Source organism: Mustela erminea, chromosome 6 (genome assembly GCF_009829155.1).
Source record: "Mustela erminea isolate mMusErm1 chromosome 6, mMusErm1.Pri, whole genome shotgun sequence".
NCBI classification, from domain to species: Eukaryota; Metazoa; Chordata; class Mammalia; order Carnivora; family Mustelidae; genus Mustela; species Mustela erminea.
Genome location: NC_045619.1, coordinates 98,236,724 through 98,255,341, shown reverse-complemented (window position 1 = coordinate 98,255,341; position 18,618 = coordinate 98,236,724). Strand labels below are relative to the sequence as shown.

At 37.8% G+C, this 18,618-nt stretch overlaps 1 protein-coding gene and 1 non-coding gene across 9 annotated transcripts in view; both read right to left on the bottom strand.

The window, feature by feature from the left end:
* MON2 (MON2 homolog, regulator of endosome-to-Golgi trafficking) overlaps window positions 1-17,754 on the bottom strand; it is a 112,715-nt gene extending 94,961 nt beyond the window's left edge. For 5 of the 8 annotated variants that reach the window (XM_032348842.1, XM_032348844.1, XM_032348843.1 and 2 more), the window contains exons 1-2: window positions 17,199-17,753; window positions 1,910-1,973 (exon numbers count right to left, since the gene is read on the bottom strand). In XM_032348842.1, coding sequence (XP_032204733.1) covers window positions 1,910-1,973; window positions 17,199-17,309 — 175 coding nt within the window. In that variant the 5' untranslated portion in view covers window positions 17,310-17,753. Of the gene's footprint in view, window positions 1-1,909; window positions 1,974-17,198 lie in introns of those variants that run through there. The other 3 variants (XM_032348848.1, XM_032348847.1, XM_032348850.1) reach the window with 3 other exon arrangements.
* LOC116594663 lies at window positions 10,869-11,055 on the bottom strand. Its single transcript, XR_004287364.1, has one exon. It is a non-coding gene; the product is annotated as a U2 spliceosomal RNA (small nuclear RNA).
* Window positions 17,755-18,618: the final 864 nt, after the last annotated feature.

The following is an 18,618-nucleotide window of genomic DNA, read 5'->3' as shown; positions in this document are numbered from 1 at the left end:
AAAAAATGCAAGGAAATAGTTTAAGTGATATACAGCTCCTCAATTACATGGCTCTGGACACTATGGACCTTAAAACATAAACTATTAATTGTATTTGCATAAAGACTTGTTTAGCATCATTTGAATAAAGCTAATTGAATTAAAACAAACAGCCCACCTATACATTAAACTCACACTGACAGAGACAAAATTTTCTTACTTGTTCTTAAAATTTACCAATTAGACATTTTATTTACTTTGGTATAGAACTCAGCACCAGACAGTGATCCTCTGAAGAAATCAGTCTCTTTAAAAAATCTTCATCAGCTACAGACCCAATGAAAACGTCTACTCTTGGTGAATAACTAAGGACATGATATCAGCAGTTATAGTAGCAAAAGTTACTATTTGTAATGATATTCTAAAATGATTAGCTAATTTAAAAACATCCAGATCATAATTTATCTTAAAACATTAGTTTCCTCACAGTAGCTAATCCACCCAACATGCATCTCCCAAAACCCACTATCCCACCCTCCAATCCAACCATACCTACCTTTGCCTTTACCCACCACTTTCACTATACCCCTTCTCAAAGTGCACAGAGCATTATTCAGTGCTGTGAATAATGTTACAAAACTATTTGGTGTTTCGACAGATTGTTCAAAATCAGAGAAGCAGCTGTGAGAAACAGATGCAACACAGGAAAGCTCACCCTAAAGGCAAATGTCCAGCAAAGCCTGGCAAGCCCAAGTGAAATCCACCTTCCACCCTTAAAACTTGCCCCCAAAAGTCTTCACTTCGTTTTGTAATACTCTTTGAGATTCCACCAATTAGGGATTTTTTGGTATCACTTTTAAAAACGTAAAGAGATTTATGAGAGTTGGAGAGATTCTCCACTACTGAATTTTGTGTCAATCCACTTAATAGGATGGCTTTTCTCCTATAACCAGCTGAGAGCAAAGCACCACTGGAACTGGAAATGCAGACTGAAGGATCAGTAAAGTAAGCAACAGTTACATATAACCCTTGGGAGGGAGTAGCTGGTGTGGAAACCTCACAATTATCACGGCAGCATACTGTAGCGGGAAGAACATGGGTTCTCAACAGCCCTGGATTTAAATCTAGTTCCACCACTTAATCATGTGACCTCAGACGAGTAACTTAATCTCCTTGCATGTCAACATGTTCTATTATAAAGTAGAAGTATTTCCCCACAAAGTTGTCTTTTATTAAAGTGGCACAAATGTCTCACATGTAATAGATTCTCAGAAAATGCTACTTTCCTTTTCCATGTTCATTACAGAGGCAAGAACAAAAAGGTGCCAAAGAAAAGAAGTAGATTGAGTATCAAAAAGAGTGCTAAAGAGGAACTCCTGAAATTCCTCCTTGAATACCAGTTCAATCAAGAGAATGTAAGAAAACTTTTTTCTTTTCTCCACCCAGCTCCCATTCTTTCTTCATGACCATACTGTCTTAGTCCTAGGATTCAAAACTCATACAGTACTACTAAATTTATAATACTACATTATCACTTGTTTATATTATATAAAGATAAAATAGATCTTGGAAGGTGGACTGAGAACCAATCTTTCATTCCATTCAGCACAACAAATATTAATTGAATGTCTTTTATGGGTAAGGTGTGTCTTAGGTGATGGACAAGACACGGAGGAGAATGCAAATCCTTGCCCGGAAGACAAGTAGTTTTAACTTTTCTGACTTCAGAGAATTACATGACATTCATCTTTGGCAAATCCAATTAGTTCGTAAGTTAGGGACTTTTACATGTTATCATCATAAACAGCATGCTAGGGCATAAAGGAGAGGCCACAGAAAACTGATAGCTCTTTTCTGGGTTTTTTAAAGATTCTACTTTTGTTATTAGTGAAATTTTCATTAATGGTTGAATTTTTAAGCAAAAAATTACCTGCCAAAATTTCGGTGTTTCGTGCAGCTATTGTTTTAACTTTTATTATTCCTGATTCAGCAGCCTGCAAGAATAAAAATAATTAGAACATAAAACTTACTATCAACATGAATTACCTAGGGAAAGAAATCATATATGATCACTATTATCTTTATTTTCAAAACTTCAGAAACTAAAGCCTAGTAGTGCCATAAATATTAAATGTAATAAAATGTGATTCACCTGATTACTCACATGCAACTCGGTATTACAGCATGTTGCCTTTCTCTGCCTAAAGCACATTTAATCCCTCATGAATTGAAATGTTCATAAAATATAAAAATAATATACAAAAACAAAGTCTAACGAAAAAAACTAGGTTTCTCCTTCTCCATTTCATACCTCTGTCCCCACCACTAAAAAAAATTGCAAAACACTGCAAAATCAAGTAGACCTGTTTTGGATTTGAGAAGAATGAATAATCAATAAGTCTGTTATTACTTTTAGTTTACATTTTTTTAAACACCCACTAGATTTTCATAAAACACCTAAAACACTGTATCATTAAGTGCATTTAGCTGGCAGCATTTGGAAGTTATATAGCATTTTATACAATGCCACAGAACTGTGCTGTCCAAGACAGTAGCCATTGGCCACATGTTGCTATTAAGCACTCTGTATGAGGTTAGTCTGAATTGAGCTGTACTCTTAAGTATAAAATACACAACAAATTTTGAAGACTTAGGGCACCTAGGTGGCTCAGTGGGTTAAGCTGCTGCCTTCGGCTCAGGTCATGATCTCAGGGTCCTGGATCGAGTCCCGCATTGGGCTCTCTGCTCAGCAGGGAGCCTGCTTCCTCCTCTCTCTCTGCCTGCCTCTCTGCCTACTTGTGTTCTCTCTCTGTCAAATAAATAAATTAAGTCTTTAAAAAAAAATTTTTTTTGAAGACTTAGTATGAAAAGGAAATGTAAACTATCCCTTAAATATTTACACTGGTCAAATGTTCAAACAGTATTTTGAATATATTGGGTTAAATTATATACTATTAAAATTTAATGCCTGTTTCTTTGTATTTTTAATGCAATTTAAAATTACACATATGGATTGCATTTGTGGTCCACATTATATTTCTATTGGACAGTGCTGACATATAACACTGATATACAACTTCCACCATAGAAACTCAGAACATTTTCACTATCAAGAAACATGCCTATTTAGTACTTAAACTGGTCTCCACACTTCCAAAAATAATGTATATTCATAAGTCATATGCCTAAGTTTTCCTATTAATTTGCTTACTACTTGCTCATTTATTTTGTCATCTCTTACTGCTTGCTAAGAGACAAGAGATAGCGGGTTCTAAAGGTTTAAAAATCACTACGGAAAAACACCTGTGTCCTGGGGGTTCTTAGTTTGAGGGGCACTGGATAAATGCATAAAATAAATACTACACTGTAGGCTATACTATGTACAGTATATGACCTTTGTCATTCTGTTGGTTTCCAAGCATGTGAAGCCCTTGCCTGTGTTTGCAAATTTCCCAACTTCATGAGTTCTGACGTAGAATAGAGCTTATCTACACTATTAAAAATGGAAAATGCCAGATACTTGCTTTCCCACATGCCCTGGGAGCCCATTCTAATCCAAACAGACACACTTAGCAGGGATTCTGAACATGGAGAGAAAAGCAGGGACAAGAGAAAATTCTTTCTGATGACAGCAATACTGAAGGTGACATCTACTTTCCCAGGGCAGTAATAGCAGAACCCAGTGGCAGCACAAAGGGGCCAGTGCCATCTCAGGTATCCAGTCACTTGTTTGGCAGAGAACAGCAGGTCCCAGCTATTTAGCTTCCCTTTGTTTCTGCACTTTTTCTAAAGCTGGTTTCCTCCAGCCTTCTGTCAATTATGTGGGCCACTCAATATATATCAGTATACTTCATTTCTGCTAAATCAGTCAGAGCTGGTTTTCACTGCTCACAACTAAGAAGCCTGATATACTAGGACTTACTTCTATAACTTTAAGAAATGAAAACGTCCAAGTTAAATGAACATTGCTACAAGCAAAAATATAGTAAAAATAAAATTCTTTGGGGAAAGATAACTGATTTTCTAATTATTTGGGGCAGGCAGTGTGTATCAGAAACACCAAAGGCTTAAAAAAAAATCCTGATGCCCAGGTTGTAACACATTCCAAGGAATGCGAGTGGGAGCTAGGCATCAGTATTTTTTCAAATCCTCAGGTGAGTCTACTATGCAACAAAATCTAAAAGATGACTGCAATAATGTATGCAAAAGATGATGGTATAAAAAAGATGATGCCCAAGGTAACAGTGATTGAGATAATAAAAAATGGTCAGATTCCAAATATACTTTGAAGATGTACAAACCATAGCAAACTTACGGTAAAAATTTGGGTAAAGAAAAACAAAAAACCAAAATCTCAAGAATACTGAAATCATTATACATACTCTGTTATACTCACACATCCCATCTCAAACTCTGTTAGGTAAATTTCTTACAGAGCCACTCTGTTGTCACTGAGATTACTTCTACCATCATTTTCAAGCTCTTCCCCTCTTCACTATGACCCTTTGTACCCCGTATATATTCAAGTTCAGTATTACTTCCTGCTTCAGCATCAACAAAAATAGGTCTAACTGAACCATCATAAATACCACTGTTATTTGTCCTAACTCTGAATTCTAGCTAGTCTGACCGAAACAGTTTCCAAAATCAGTCCTATCACTTGCTAGTTACCAGATGTCAGTCAGTAAAAGATCTGAAATTTGCTAGACACTATTCTGATTCCCTGAGATAAATTAATAGTCTATCCATGTCTGTGTCAGAGATATGTATAAAGAAGTACAAATAAATAAATTGTAAAGAGTATAAAATGCTTAACAATTATTTTTATACCTACACAATGAGGAAAAGGAATAAAAAGTGGGTGGGTTTTTTTTTTAAAGTATAATAGTTCCAAAGTAGTGTTTTAAAAGATACATAACCAGTATTTTCATTCCTAAACACACAAAAAAAATCATAAGGACTATTTGTTGTCTTAGAGATAATTAGACCTATCTTAGAGATCCCCATTTTTTACATGCAGGTTTCTACTCTCTTTCTTTTTTTTTCTTTTTTTTCTACTCTCTTTCTACTTTGAAAATGTAACAGCTTATCCCCTAGGCACCCTGTGTGGCTGGAAAGTCTCATTATCAGAGTTTACTGACAACATTTGTATACCAGGGACTCCCTAACCACTATAGTCTTACTTCATACACTGGCCTAGCTACGTCTTCAAGAGCGTCTTTTATAAATGGAGATATTCAGACTCAGATTGCCTTCTGTTTATCAATGATGGTCTATGTGAAGAAGAGTCTTTAATTTCTTGCTTTATAAGTATCCTCTACTCTGATCAGGTTATCTTGTAACCTGATACAAGATCTTGTACTCTGATCAGGATATCTTGTATATCCACTAGGGAATTACTCAATTATAAACATAGTTATTTTTTTTTCCTAAACTGGCTCTCAAGCATAAAATATTTTTTTAAAGAAAGTTACCATTTCTGTAGGCTTAGATAGAGATAGGATAGGATAGGATAGGATAGGTTAAGGTGGGTAGTCTAATATATCTATTCCTGGGGGTAATCTGAGTTAGGAAAAAACACCAAAATTAAATACACTGTAGTACTTAATACCCTTTACTCTTAAAATTAATCTCTCTCAAGAAATATTTTTTCTTTTTTTCAATATTTTTTGCTTACCCAAATAGACTCACCAAGGACTTTGGCACAGAAAAGCAGAGACAAAGAGAATATGTCCCCCTCTTCCAAGACCATCTAGAATATTCTTGGCATCACTTCTTACTTGGTAAACTCTTCCTGGGCAATCTCATAATTCCATGGTTTCAATTACTTTCTAAATGCTGAAGACTCCTAAATTATATTCCTGTTCCTTGCCTGTCTCCTAAACTGTAGGACTTATTAACCTAAATGTTTAAGGGGCACCTAAAATTCAAGATATTCAAAATAGGTGTCATTATGTCACCCCCTCCATGCATTTCCACTTCAGCCCCAGAAACACGTTTCTCCTCCTTATAATCTCTATTTTTCAGAACAGCAGCAGCATCCTTCTACTTACCTACTACACATCTAGAGATTCTCCCCCTCATCCCACAAATCTGATCAACCACAAAGGCTATTTTGTGAGCATATCTTATATTCATCCTTCTCAAACCCCACTTCTGCGCCTTGATTTAAACTTCTCATTATCAACCTAAATTAGTAAAATGAAGGTTCTACTAGTTTAGAACCTAAACAACCTAGAGATTTCTCTACTTATAATCTTGCCCTCCATTCATCCACTGAGTCAAATTTTCAACGGTTCCCTAGCACCTATCTCTACTAACCTTTCTCAAAACTGAATAGTGTAAGGCCACCCTTTAAAAGAAACAAAACAAAACAAAAACAAAAGCAAAAAAAAAAACAACCAAAAACCCATAGACCTACCCAGTTACTGACAAATCTAAGCATGTATAAATCAAATTAGGAAAAAATTCCTTATTTTTACCACTCCTAAATTATAAACCCAACAAATTCAAAAGTTACATACAGACCCAAACTAACACTAATTTAATGTGACAAATAATGTTTTGCTGAAATTAAACCACTGCTGATAACATGAAGATAACTGTAGACTTATGGAGCAGGTTCTCCTGATTTTGGCACCCTTATAATACCATAAGTAGTGACAGAAATAATTTCTTCCATCAATTTTTTTCTGTGACAATTATCAAAAAGCTTTCCCATATTTGTGGGCTATCTATGGTTTGTACCTGTAACACTTTATCCCATTCACCTCATTACATGTCTATTCCTCCATTCTAACTGTAAGCCCCATAAGGACAAGAAATATATTCTATTCATCCCTTCATATTACTAACACCTAACAGTGCCTGGCATACAGGAGCTACATAATAAATGTTTCTAAACAAAAACATAAAAAGTTCTAAGTAGAAGAAGAGACTTCATTGCCCATTAACTGAAAAATCCAGAGGAAATCTGACCCAGAGGAAATCTGACCCAGAGATTCACAAAGCCATCAGGGCTGCAGTTCCACTTCTTTGCCATTCTACCAGATCTGTCCTGTTCCATGGTAGGTGAATCCTTAGGCCACTTCCAATCTTGGCAATAAAAATAGCTGCAGTCATTCTACACCTCACAATTTTATATGGCACTATCTAATAAAGATCTCTTTCAGTAGCTTTTAAGAAAGAAAGGAAACTCCTTGTCCAGGAGCACTCACTGGCATTATGTAAGCTGGGCAGAAATGAAGGTGGGGATGGTGGGGGTGGGGAGGGTTTAAACTAGATTAAACTAATCAAGGTATGGTACCCTGAAGAAGGAGTAAAATTAATTCATCTCAATCCAAAGGTCTAGAAATGAAGGAAGAGGAAATGGATGTCAGGAAGAGAATTAACAAATGTCTACTACTTGAACTAGGGACAAACTAAAAAAAAAAAAAAATTTAAAAAAAGGAATGCTAATTCCCTTTGTCAAAGCTTCCATGTTTTTTAGAAACACATGTTCTATGTTTTTTATTATGTTCTGTTTAAAAAAAAATGAACTTTTTTTAACTTTCATCTATGAAAACAGATCTCAAAATCAGAACTAATTTACCAAAGGTTCAAATTAATGATCCATAGGACATAGCATTAAAAAAAGAGCTAAAGAAGTAATGTGAAATTCAAGTTAACAGCAACTTGGATTTTAAAATGTACTCATAAAATAAAATAAAATAAAATAAAATAAAAATAAAAATGTACTCATAAGACATCAGGCAGGCATAAAGCTGCCTAAAGACTTATGATTTTGGATGTCAGGTAAAATCAAAAGACCTAAAGTGAAGTCTACACTTGGGAATAGGGAGATCTAGAACATTCCCTAGAGGACAATATATGTGATATGCCTATATATATATGGTATCCCTTTTCTTTCCTTTAAAAAAAATTTTTAATCTCCAACAAGTAACTAATTAGTACCTCCTAGATATAAAAATGCTTTGCACTATGGTGAACAGAAAGATAAACAAGATACAAGATTTACCCATAAGGAGCTATTTGGACAAAAAACAAAAACCCTAAAATCGCTATAACAGAAGGTAAAATATAAGAGTTATGAAGAAATAACTTTTAAAATAAGTTTAAATGAAAATTGAGAAAACAGAGGGAAACATAATAGCTTGAAAACCCTGGGAAGGAGCTGTAACAGTTTTTTAGTATATGTGCTGCCGAAGCGAGCACAGGAGCTGTAACAGTTTTTGCTCTAGCAACTACCAGTACATGGCACACAGCAGGTACTCAAAAACTATTTCATGAACAAATGAATGAAGGGATGAGAAAATTAGAAAATTATCTGGGGGCACCTGGGTGGCATAGCTGATTGGACATCCAATTCTTCGTTTCAGCTCAGGTCGTGTTTCTCAGGATCATGCCTCAGGGCTGTGGGATCAAGCCCTGCATCAGGCTCCATACTCAGTGCAAAGTATGCTTGAGATTCATTTTCTCTCTCTCTCTCTCTCTCTCTTCCTCCACCGCCCCTCCCCCTTGCAGACAAATGCTCCCTTCTCTCTCAAATAAATCAATCTTTTTTTTTTTTTTAAGATTTTACTTATTTATTTGACAGACAGAGATACAGCGAGAGAGAGAACACACGCAGGGGGAGTGGGAGAGGGAGAAGCAGACTTCCCACCGAGCAGAAAGCCTGATGCTGGGCTCAATCCCAGGCCCCCAGGATCATGACCCAAGCCGATGCCCAATGACTGAGCAACCCAGCTACCCCATCAAATAAACAAATCTTCAAAAGAAAAAAGATAATTATCTGTAAAGCTGATTCATTCATGCAACAAATGGATAAGCAACATTTAAAGTGGGATTAAATGAAAGGTAGGATTTTTTTTTTTTTTTTTAGATTTTATTTATTTGACAGGCAGAGATCACAAGCAGGCAGAGAGAGGGGGGGAAGCAGGCTCCCTGCTGAGCAGACAGTCTGATTCAGGGCTCAATCCCAGGACCCTGGGATCATGACCTGAGCTGAAGGTAGAGGCTTTAACCCACTGAGCCACCCAGGCGCCCCAAGGATTTTTTTTTTTTTAAGATTTTATTTATTTGTCAGAGAGAGAAAGAACAAGCAGGGGAAGTGGCAGGCAGAGGGAGAAGCAGCCTCCCGTTGAGCAGTAAGCCGGACATGTAACTCGATCTCAGGACCCTGGGACCATGACTCAAGCCAACGGCAGATGCTTAACCCACTGAGCCACCAGGTGTCCAGAAAGGCAGGATTTTTTTTTTTTTTTTTTTTTTTTAAAGACAGGAGAAGGTGAGTCTGGGCCAGCAAAAGGAACCTCAGAAACATGAAAGAGGAAAGCAGTAGCACATATTTGAAGAATATATAGCAGGCAATAAATCTTGGCTGAAGTATAAAGGAATATGAAGAGAATAAGAGGGTGATGACACTTCTAGAAAGGAAGGTTAGGACAATCAAGGAGGGTCTTAAATACCATGCTAAGGGGTCCTTTACGTACAGAGCAGCCACTGAGTGTTTCTGAGCCATATATTGAGTATATTAAGCTAGTGGTTACATGTAGAATGGTTTATCTTTTGTGCCATTATTGCATACTAAAGACCAGGCATTTGAAACCTGGAACTAAAATAATATGCTGAGAAAACAGAAAGAAGAAGAGGTATGTTGGAAATTACAGAGCAGGAAGGAACATGTGACAATGAATACAGAGAGCAGAGGGGGAAAAGATAGCCAAACGTGACTAAGGTAAGCACCAGTGATAAATGCCATCAACAGAACAAATGAAAGGAGGGGAAAGGGCAAGTTTTTTGGTAAGTTAAGTTCAATTTCAAGAAGTCCTATTTCAAGTGTGGGAAAGATATTCTGGTAGGTATGTTCCACCAACAGCTAGAAACACAGGTCTCTGCTCAGGAAAGAGAGCAGTCTGTGCAGCCCTTTTCAGAGTCACTGGTACTGGGGTTAAGGCCAGCAGCAGGGGGAGTTAAGAAGATGCCAGGGCTAAGGGATAAGTATGGAGAAGAGGCCTGAAAATAAAATTTAGGATACACTTATAAATAAACAAAGGGAGAAGGAATACTGAAAGAGCCAGGAGAAACAGGAAAGTAAAGTGATACAAACTTTAAAATGAAAGAACTGCAACATGGAAAAGAATGATGAATAGTAACAAATAATGAAGCAAGGCAGAGGAATGGGAACAATGGTAAGAACAAGTTGAGTATGTTTTAAAGGCACTTTGCAGTATGATACAATGGAGAGGAGTTTCAGAAAGATGCACAGGGATTCACATCCCAGTTCTTCCACCTTCTAGCTTTACTAATGTGTGCAAGTTACTGAACCAAGTTACTCATCTGTAAAATTAAAACAGCATCTTGTAATAGAATCAATGGATGCAAGGTCCCTAGACTAATGAAAAAACAATATTTTACTCAACACTGAGTTAACTTCATAATGATAAAGGCAGTCTCATTCATTTTCTTATTTCTCACCATGTTTTACACTTAAGACACTACTAAATTCCTATTAAATTATAACAGTGATAGCAAAACCCAATGTTTTATACATGACTGAAAATAAGCTCTACTTATATAAAAGAAAAATGGGGAAAATTCCATTTTTGAAGTATGTCCTAATGTCTTTTATTTCTTCTGTATCACCAAAGCACAGTGATAAGAAGATGAAATCAATACATTGGACTAAAAGATGTTTTCACTGATCTTTGCTCTCATTTTCTTCACAGAAGTAAAAATACGATGATCAAAACACTTAGTGAAAAAAATGTTTTATATTTTAACAATAAATGTCATTGTTTATGGACTTTCATAAATGTATAAGACATGTTATAGACTAACCAAAAGCTGTTTAAAGAACTCTCACTGTAAAATGCTCTTAGAATACTGCAATAATGTAGAAAATTTTCCTAGAAGTTCTAGTGAAAACATTTCTGCTTACATTATTCTTGAAGTTAACATCTAAACCATTAATCAGAAGAAAATGAATTTAATGAGACCTTAGGAATCTAAGGTAACTCTTCTGGAATAAAGTCATAGATACTACACTTGATCTTAGCCAAAAGGCCAAGAAGCGATGGAATAAAGTCATAGAAAGAGCAGAGTCAAAGGAAAAAAGAGAAAAAGAAAAGAAACAAAGGCCAAAGGCCACTCCCCTAACACAATTATCTAAAATTGCATTATACAGGAAAATAAGTCTTGACTAAAATAATTTCCAACTCCTTACATACTTCTCATATTAATGTGACTGGGGTTGGTAAGATTTTTGAACAAATTATGAAAATTTATTTCAATATACAAAACACCAACTTACTCTATGGCATTTCTGAGAAAAAGAACACAATTGGTTGTGTCATGAGTAAATTTGTTCAACCAACATCAACAGAAAAAAAAAATTACATTATAAAATATTAAACCAAAATAGCTCCCATTTAAGCATGCAAACATTATCCAGCCCTCATTCTTAACTGTCAAACGATGCTGAAAATGAGATCTTCTCCCTACCAGAAGAGCCAACCAACTTGGTCCTCAGTCCTCATACAGCTGGTTAAACAAAGAATCCTGACATTGTAAGTAAAAGGCATCTCTCTCGCCAAACTAATACATAAAAACACTGGGCACTGAGGAGCTCTACTATAAGAACTTTTGCTTTTTAAGGCAAAAATCCCTGACAACTAACTCTTATCAAGCCCAAATACACAAGACAAAACAAAGCACCTGACATGGGAAGACTACTTGCACTCTTTTTTTTTTTTTTTTTTACTATTTATACCTTTATTGATTCCACTTCATTAAAAGGGAAAGAAAAAATCCATTCAAAACCCTAATTCTGACCACCTCAACTCAAATGATCTTCATTCCCTTCCTCTTCTACCACCCATTCCCAGGACTTCATCATCCTCTCGGGCAGCCTAATTTGGCAATCTGAAATCCATATCCCCTTATTGTCCCAATCCCTGTCCTTCTAGCTCTCCCACTCCACAACTCAACTGGTCTTTGATTAAATTGCTGCTGCTAGTGCCTTAACCTTCCATCTTCTTTCAATCAACCAAAATTTTGTTGGATTTCCTTATTTAGGAATACAACATAGACCTTACCATCTATCATCATTTCAACCACTTTTCCTGCCAAGACTTTTAAGTGTCCCAAGTCAATTTCTCCTCCACTTCTCTAAAGTGATCCACTGCTCCCCTCAAACTTTCTTTGATTTCTTTCATCACCATTTTGTAATTTTCAACACACAGATCCTGTATATGATTTTTTAAAAAAGATTTTATTTATTTATTTGACAGATAGATCACAAGTAGGCAGAGAGGCAGGCAGAGAGAGGAAGGGAAGCAGGCTCCCTGCTGAGCAGAGAGATCGATGTGGGGCTCCATCCCAGGACCTTGGGATCATGACCTGAGCCAAAGGCAGAGGCTTTAAACCCACTGAGCCACCCAGGCACCCCTCCCCTCAAACTTTCTACCTATCACTCCTTTCATCACTAATTACTCCTAGCAGTAAGCTTGTTTCCTACCTTACCAAGAATAGAGGTCATAGGCCAAACTGTCCACAACTTCCTATCTCTCCACAATGTCCCTCATTCAAATTTATCACATTCAAATTCATTTTTTTCTTTTTCTCTTCCTCGGTCTGAGGAAAATACGTTCCTTCTCAGATTGAAAGCAAGTTCATTCACTTATGCCCTTGAAACTCCAGCTTTCTCAGGGACCTTGCTTTGCAAGTATTCCCTTTCTCTCCCATATCCTTAACTTTAGCTGGCCAGCTACCTCTTTCCCTTTATTGCTCTTTTTTCCTAAAGTTCCTTCTTTGGACCTGATATTCTCATTCTATACACTCTTCCAGAACCACTTTATCTAATCCTATGGTTTCTATTATCATGTATAAACTGATACTTCTAAATCTGAAATTCTAGACCTTCCCCTTAAGAACCAAATGATCATTTTCGAACTGCTACTGATCATTTCCACTTGGATGTCACACATGAATCTTAAACTTATTATATTTAGGACTACTCACTTTACCCAAAAAATCAACTCCTCTTATGTTCCTTCTCTTAGAGATCTATCTTGTTTCCAAGCCAAAACCTGGGAGGCATCACAGATTTGTCTCTCTGTATTATATAGGAGGTCACCATGCCCTGGTAATTTTACCTGCTAAGTCTCTCTTTAATCCATGCTCTCTCTTTTACACATGCTCACCACAATGCAAGTGACCTTCTGTCTTCCTCTACTGCTACCTTCATGCAGGCAATCATTTTTAAAATTTGCTCTCTTTGCCTCAATCTCAGTTCCCTCTAATTCTTTCCACCAATACTGTCAGGAAAATGTTACTAAGGGGCACCTGGGTGGCTCAGTCAGTTAAGCATCTGCCTTCAGCTCACGTCATGTCCCGGGGTCCTGCGATCAAGCCCCGCCATCAGGGTCCCTGCTCAGTGGGGAGCCTGCTTATCCCACTCCCCCTGCTTGTGCTGTCTCTCAGTCTCTCTCAATAAATAAATTAAATCTTTGGAAAAAAAGTTACTAATTATAAATTTATCGTATTATTCTCACTCTTAAAAAGCTTTAATGGCTCCCAATTACCTTCAGCATGAAATTTATTTGACATGAAATATAAACATATGCTGTTTCCTCTGCCTGGAATGACTCCCTCCTCTTCTTCTATTGGCTAACTTCTACTCATCCTATTAAAGCTCAACTCAAGAATTACAAATTCTCTCTGACTGTACTTCCAATCTTAGATCCCCCTCATTTGTTTCCAAAGTAATGCCTACAAACAGAACAACCAAAATGTTTTATTCACTAAATACATAAACAGAAAGCTTCAGAGATTACTACCTCTGAAAGCACTGAATTTCAATTATACAGAAATGATTTTACAATGCTTTAAAGTAATTTTTAAAGCAAAGGAATAATTTTTCATACAAATATTCCAGAACAAATTAGCTAGCACACTTGTGCTAAAAAAGTTACACAGCTGAAGCACTAAAATTTGTATTTATGGACTAAGAAAAATAAGCAGGAATATGAGAAGGAATATACTGCTGTTATTATTGAATTACTACTTTTATTATAAAATGGCAATGAAATTACAGCCACTATTGAAACAATTTAATAGGCAAAGGATAGATTTATACATGAAAACAACTAAGATGGAGAAAACCATGTGGAAATTCCAAAGATAAGAATAAATATCAATAAATAAGGGATGCCTGGGTGGCTCAGTCAGTAAAGCCTCTGCCTTCATGATCCCTCAGGTCATGATCCTCGGGTCCTGGGACTGAGTCCTGCATTGGGTTCCTTGCTCGATGGGAAGCCTGCTTCTCCCTCTGCCTGCCGCTCCCCCTGCTTGTGTGCTCTCTCTCTCTGACAAATAAATAAATAACATCTTTAAAAAATAAATAAATAAATAAGGCGCTATCCTTTACCAATACTCTTTTCTTCTGTAAGCACCATGATCAAAAAAAAAAAAAAAATTACTAGAAACTTAAAATAAAGATTAAATATAGATGCTATCACTTCATTCTACCTTGTTTAAAAGGTAGTGGGGAAGGAGGCATCCCTTCCAAAGCACATGTGCAATCACCTCTGTACTGCACTGAGTTGTTTAGTACCCTTATAAGTAGTTCAGAGTAAGTATTTTTCAGTAATAATTGCGAAGATATTGGGACAGCGTTAACTAGTAAAGCTTCTTATAGTGAGAAAGGCTTTGCCTTAAGGTCTACTAAGCACCATCCTCTCCCCATCCCCAAAATAAATAAAACAAAAATGTACCAGTTCCTGGTACAAAAGCCAAAACTTGGCACTGCTATTAATTTCCAGGAAAAATTTAATGCAACCAAAATATTTCTTGAAAATCAAGGGTCCCTCCTAAAGAATCATCATTTTCAAGATTAACTACTTCATTCTTGTTTTAAACTTGACACAGTAATGGTCATTTTCCAATTCCTAAAGTGGGACCCTAAGTATATTAGAAGTGCCATTGGTTAAGGAGTCAAAGTTCTAACATTCAATGGATTCTTATGGAGTAGGTACTATATAGGAAATTATGTATCAGAGATTATCACACCAAGAATTATTTTTGCCATTACCTCAAAGAGTAGGTGCAATCACTAAGTATCTCTTTGGCCCACATTCAAGTGAAAAAACTAATGAGCTTTAATGAAAGTTCCTAGATTAGATAGACTGAGTTCTAGAACTCTGTAAGTTACCTGTTTGGAATTCTGAATGCATTTTCCTAAAGAAATAATGTAATAAATGGCAATTAAATTTTCAAGCAAGCCCACAAAGGCCTTTATGTGTAATATAGAGAAATCTCAGTCTCTATATAAATTATAAGAGCTGGGAACAGTCAGTTCTATAAATTGTTAAAATTACAAAATGGATTTGACATTTCAATAATGAGCATTTCTCTTACAATTAGAACAGCCTGATTCTTTAAAATTCTTTAAAACTGCTTAATTCTTTAAAATTACTTACTATAAATTTTTTTAAATAAAATAAATAAAATAAAATTACTTAGTATAACTTTCAACAGAAGAGGATACAGAGAAAATAATGAAAATCTGTATCACAAGCTATTGAGTATCTGAAATAAAACATATTATGATAATCATCTTTCCAAAAGTGGCACATCAGGTTTCCACTATTGGGTAATATTTGCTTACTTTATTAAAGAAATACTAGATGGAGTTTGTTGAAGACTGATGAGACCAAAAGCACTTACAGAAAAGTTAAGGTTCCTTGGAAGCCTAAAATCCAAACTTTACTGGATAAGTTTTAATTATAAAATTGTTATAATAATAAAAGGAAAACATTTAAATTAACATGAAAACATTCCAAAATTCCTTAGTGAACTTTTGGTGAATCCTAAATAGTAAATGAAATTGTGGATATACCAAACTACATTAAATAGGAATAATAATAATTGCCCTTGGGGCACTTGGGTGGCTCAGTTGGTTAAGCGACTCCCTTCAGCTCAGGTCATGATCCTGGAGTCCCAGGATCAAGTCCCACATAAGGCTCCCTGCTCAGCAGCGAGTCTCCTTCTCCAGCTGACCTTTCTCATGTGCTCTCTCATTCTCTCTCTCTCTTTCTCTCTCTCAAATAAATAAATAAAGTCTTTAACAAAAAGAAAATTGCCCTTACAAAAATATCATTGAAATACCTTATGTCAGGTAAGAGAAAGGAAAATGAGAGGTGATTTTAAAAAGCTTAAGAGAAATAAAATGACATCTTAAGAAAAATGTCAATAGTGATTAAATTGAAATTTTCAAGTTAGAAATATTTGGACAATTTATATACATTATTAGTTGAAGCCTGTTTTTAATAATAAGCTTTTAGCTCTGAAAATCTTACCCTCATAATCTAATAAATCCACCCTTTAACCCTATTCACCCACGAAAGAAAGATGAAGAGTGTATTGAATTTAAACCCAAACGTCCCACTACAGCTGATAACAAGACTTAACATGATTATTGTGGGCCTTCAATATTTGTCATAAGCTAGGTGACTGCACAATTTACTAATTCTTGATAGTACTGACACAGAGTTAGGCTGCGTAACACACGACAAGAAGGAAAACTACTTCCCATTGAGTGATATATACTTAAACGTGAGAAGCGGAGATTTTTTACCACAACGATGGGTAACAGTTTTTTTTTTTTTAAAGATTTTATTTATTTATTTGATAGACAGAGATGACAAGTAGGCAGAGAGGCAGGCAGAGAGACAGGCAGAGAGACAGGAGGAAGCAGGCTCTCCAAGGAGCAGAGAGCCCGATGCGGGGCTCGATCCCAGGACCCTGAGATCATGATCTGAGCTGAAGGCAGAGGCTTTAACCCACTGAGCCACCCAGGCGCCCCGGGTAACAGTTTTTAGAAGCAACAAACTTTAAGTTTTTAATTCTGACCTGGCTAGTTTCAAGTTTGAAAAAGGCCAGAAAAGGCGAGGGTAAGGTACATTAGCTGAATCGGCTCTCTCCCCGAAGTTCATTTCTAAACGCTGAGGACAGCAGTAGAGAAAATCAAAGCACCCCAGTCGTCTTCAAAGGAAACTAGAAATTATAACGCGCTTGTGGTGCAAGCCACTGACTCGTAAATCTGGAAAGGTGAGGACCAAGTGAAAATTAGACAGGACAGGAGTTTGGGAGTGAAGGGCTGGGTCTAATAGGACCGGACATGCTTACCGAGCCTTCTCCCAACGCCGTCCAAAGCTTACCTCTTTGACAGGTGGGAATTTCTTCTTGCATTCCAGGGACAAGGCCCGTAAATCGCTCTGCATATTCTCCAGCAGCTTCTTCACCGCCTCGGGGCTGTTGGTGCCGGACATGATCCACCAAACTACAATCCAGTATACGAGCGGCGCAAACGAACTCCAGCTCTGTCAGCCCCTTGGGGCGACAGGCAGATCCCTCCTGGCCTCTCTGGCCTCTCTGGCCTCTCTGGCCCTTCCGCAGCCCGCCTCCTGGGCTCGGCCAGGCCTGGGCTGCGAACCCCGGAGCGCACCCGAGCGCCTCCCGCAACCTCCTCGCAACTCTCACGGCTACTATCCGAGGCGCCCCCCGCAGATGCCCCGCCCCGCTAGGCTCCGCCGGCTCTGACCGAGGAGCCCACAAGGCGGGCAGGTCCCTCCCGCTGCCGCGGGGTCCGGCCACAGTTCGTCACCAGCCAACCTGGCAAAAAGCTTCAGCGATTGCTCCCCAAGCCCTCCAGACTCGCCGACGCCATTACCCGAGTCGCCCACAATTCCGAGCGCGGCCGGGACACGTCAGCCGCACTTCCGGGCACCACGGCCACCGCCCCCGCCGCGGCCAACTGGGGAGGTGAGCCGCAGGAGGGGCGGGGCCGGGGGCGTGGTCACGTTTGGGACCCGCCAGGTTCCGGGAGGAGCCATTTCCCTCATTCCCCACTGCCGTCCCCCGCCCCACCCGCACACACTTGGGCCAGTTCTTACTTACCTCGTCTAAATTTGCTTTTTTTAGGGTGACTGCTCTCTGAACGGAGCCACGTATCTCTTGGCTTATCTCTTGCCGTGTGTTTGAGTTAAACTGTATTTCGGTGTAAGCCGTTTGCTTCCTTTTGGCTTAATCTTCGTCTGTTTTGTCCCTCTTCATTTCTGGCCCCTCGAATCCCTGGGCTAATGGCCCCATGTCAGTGCCCACCTCCTGTTAATTTTTGTCCCTCCTTAGTACCTAAATTGCAGTTCCTTCACAGAGTTGTACGGAACATACGGGTGCACTTACTGTGCTATAGTTATTTATTTCCCTAATTTGTAAAATGAAAGATTAAACTACCCTTTGTTTCAAACCATCCACTGTCTTTCCGTTTCGCCCAAAGTAAAAGTCAGAATTCCTTCCTTGACCTGCCAGGTGCTGTGCGATCTGCCCCGCCCCTTTTACCGCTAGTCTCAGCTAAAATGAGTTTCAGAAGCACTGGATTTTTTTTTTTTTTTTAAACCTCTGTTTTGTTCCCTGCAGTATCTCCAGCACTTAGAACAGTGCTTGGCACATGGCAGATGATAAATAATGGAATGAATGAATACCCTGCTAAAAACAGTTTTGATGCTCAAATAAGACACCGATATAAAAGCCTTCATTAGGAAGCAATTGTCTATAAAGCCAGAGTAAACAGAAAAATCA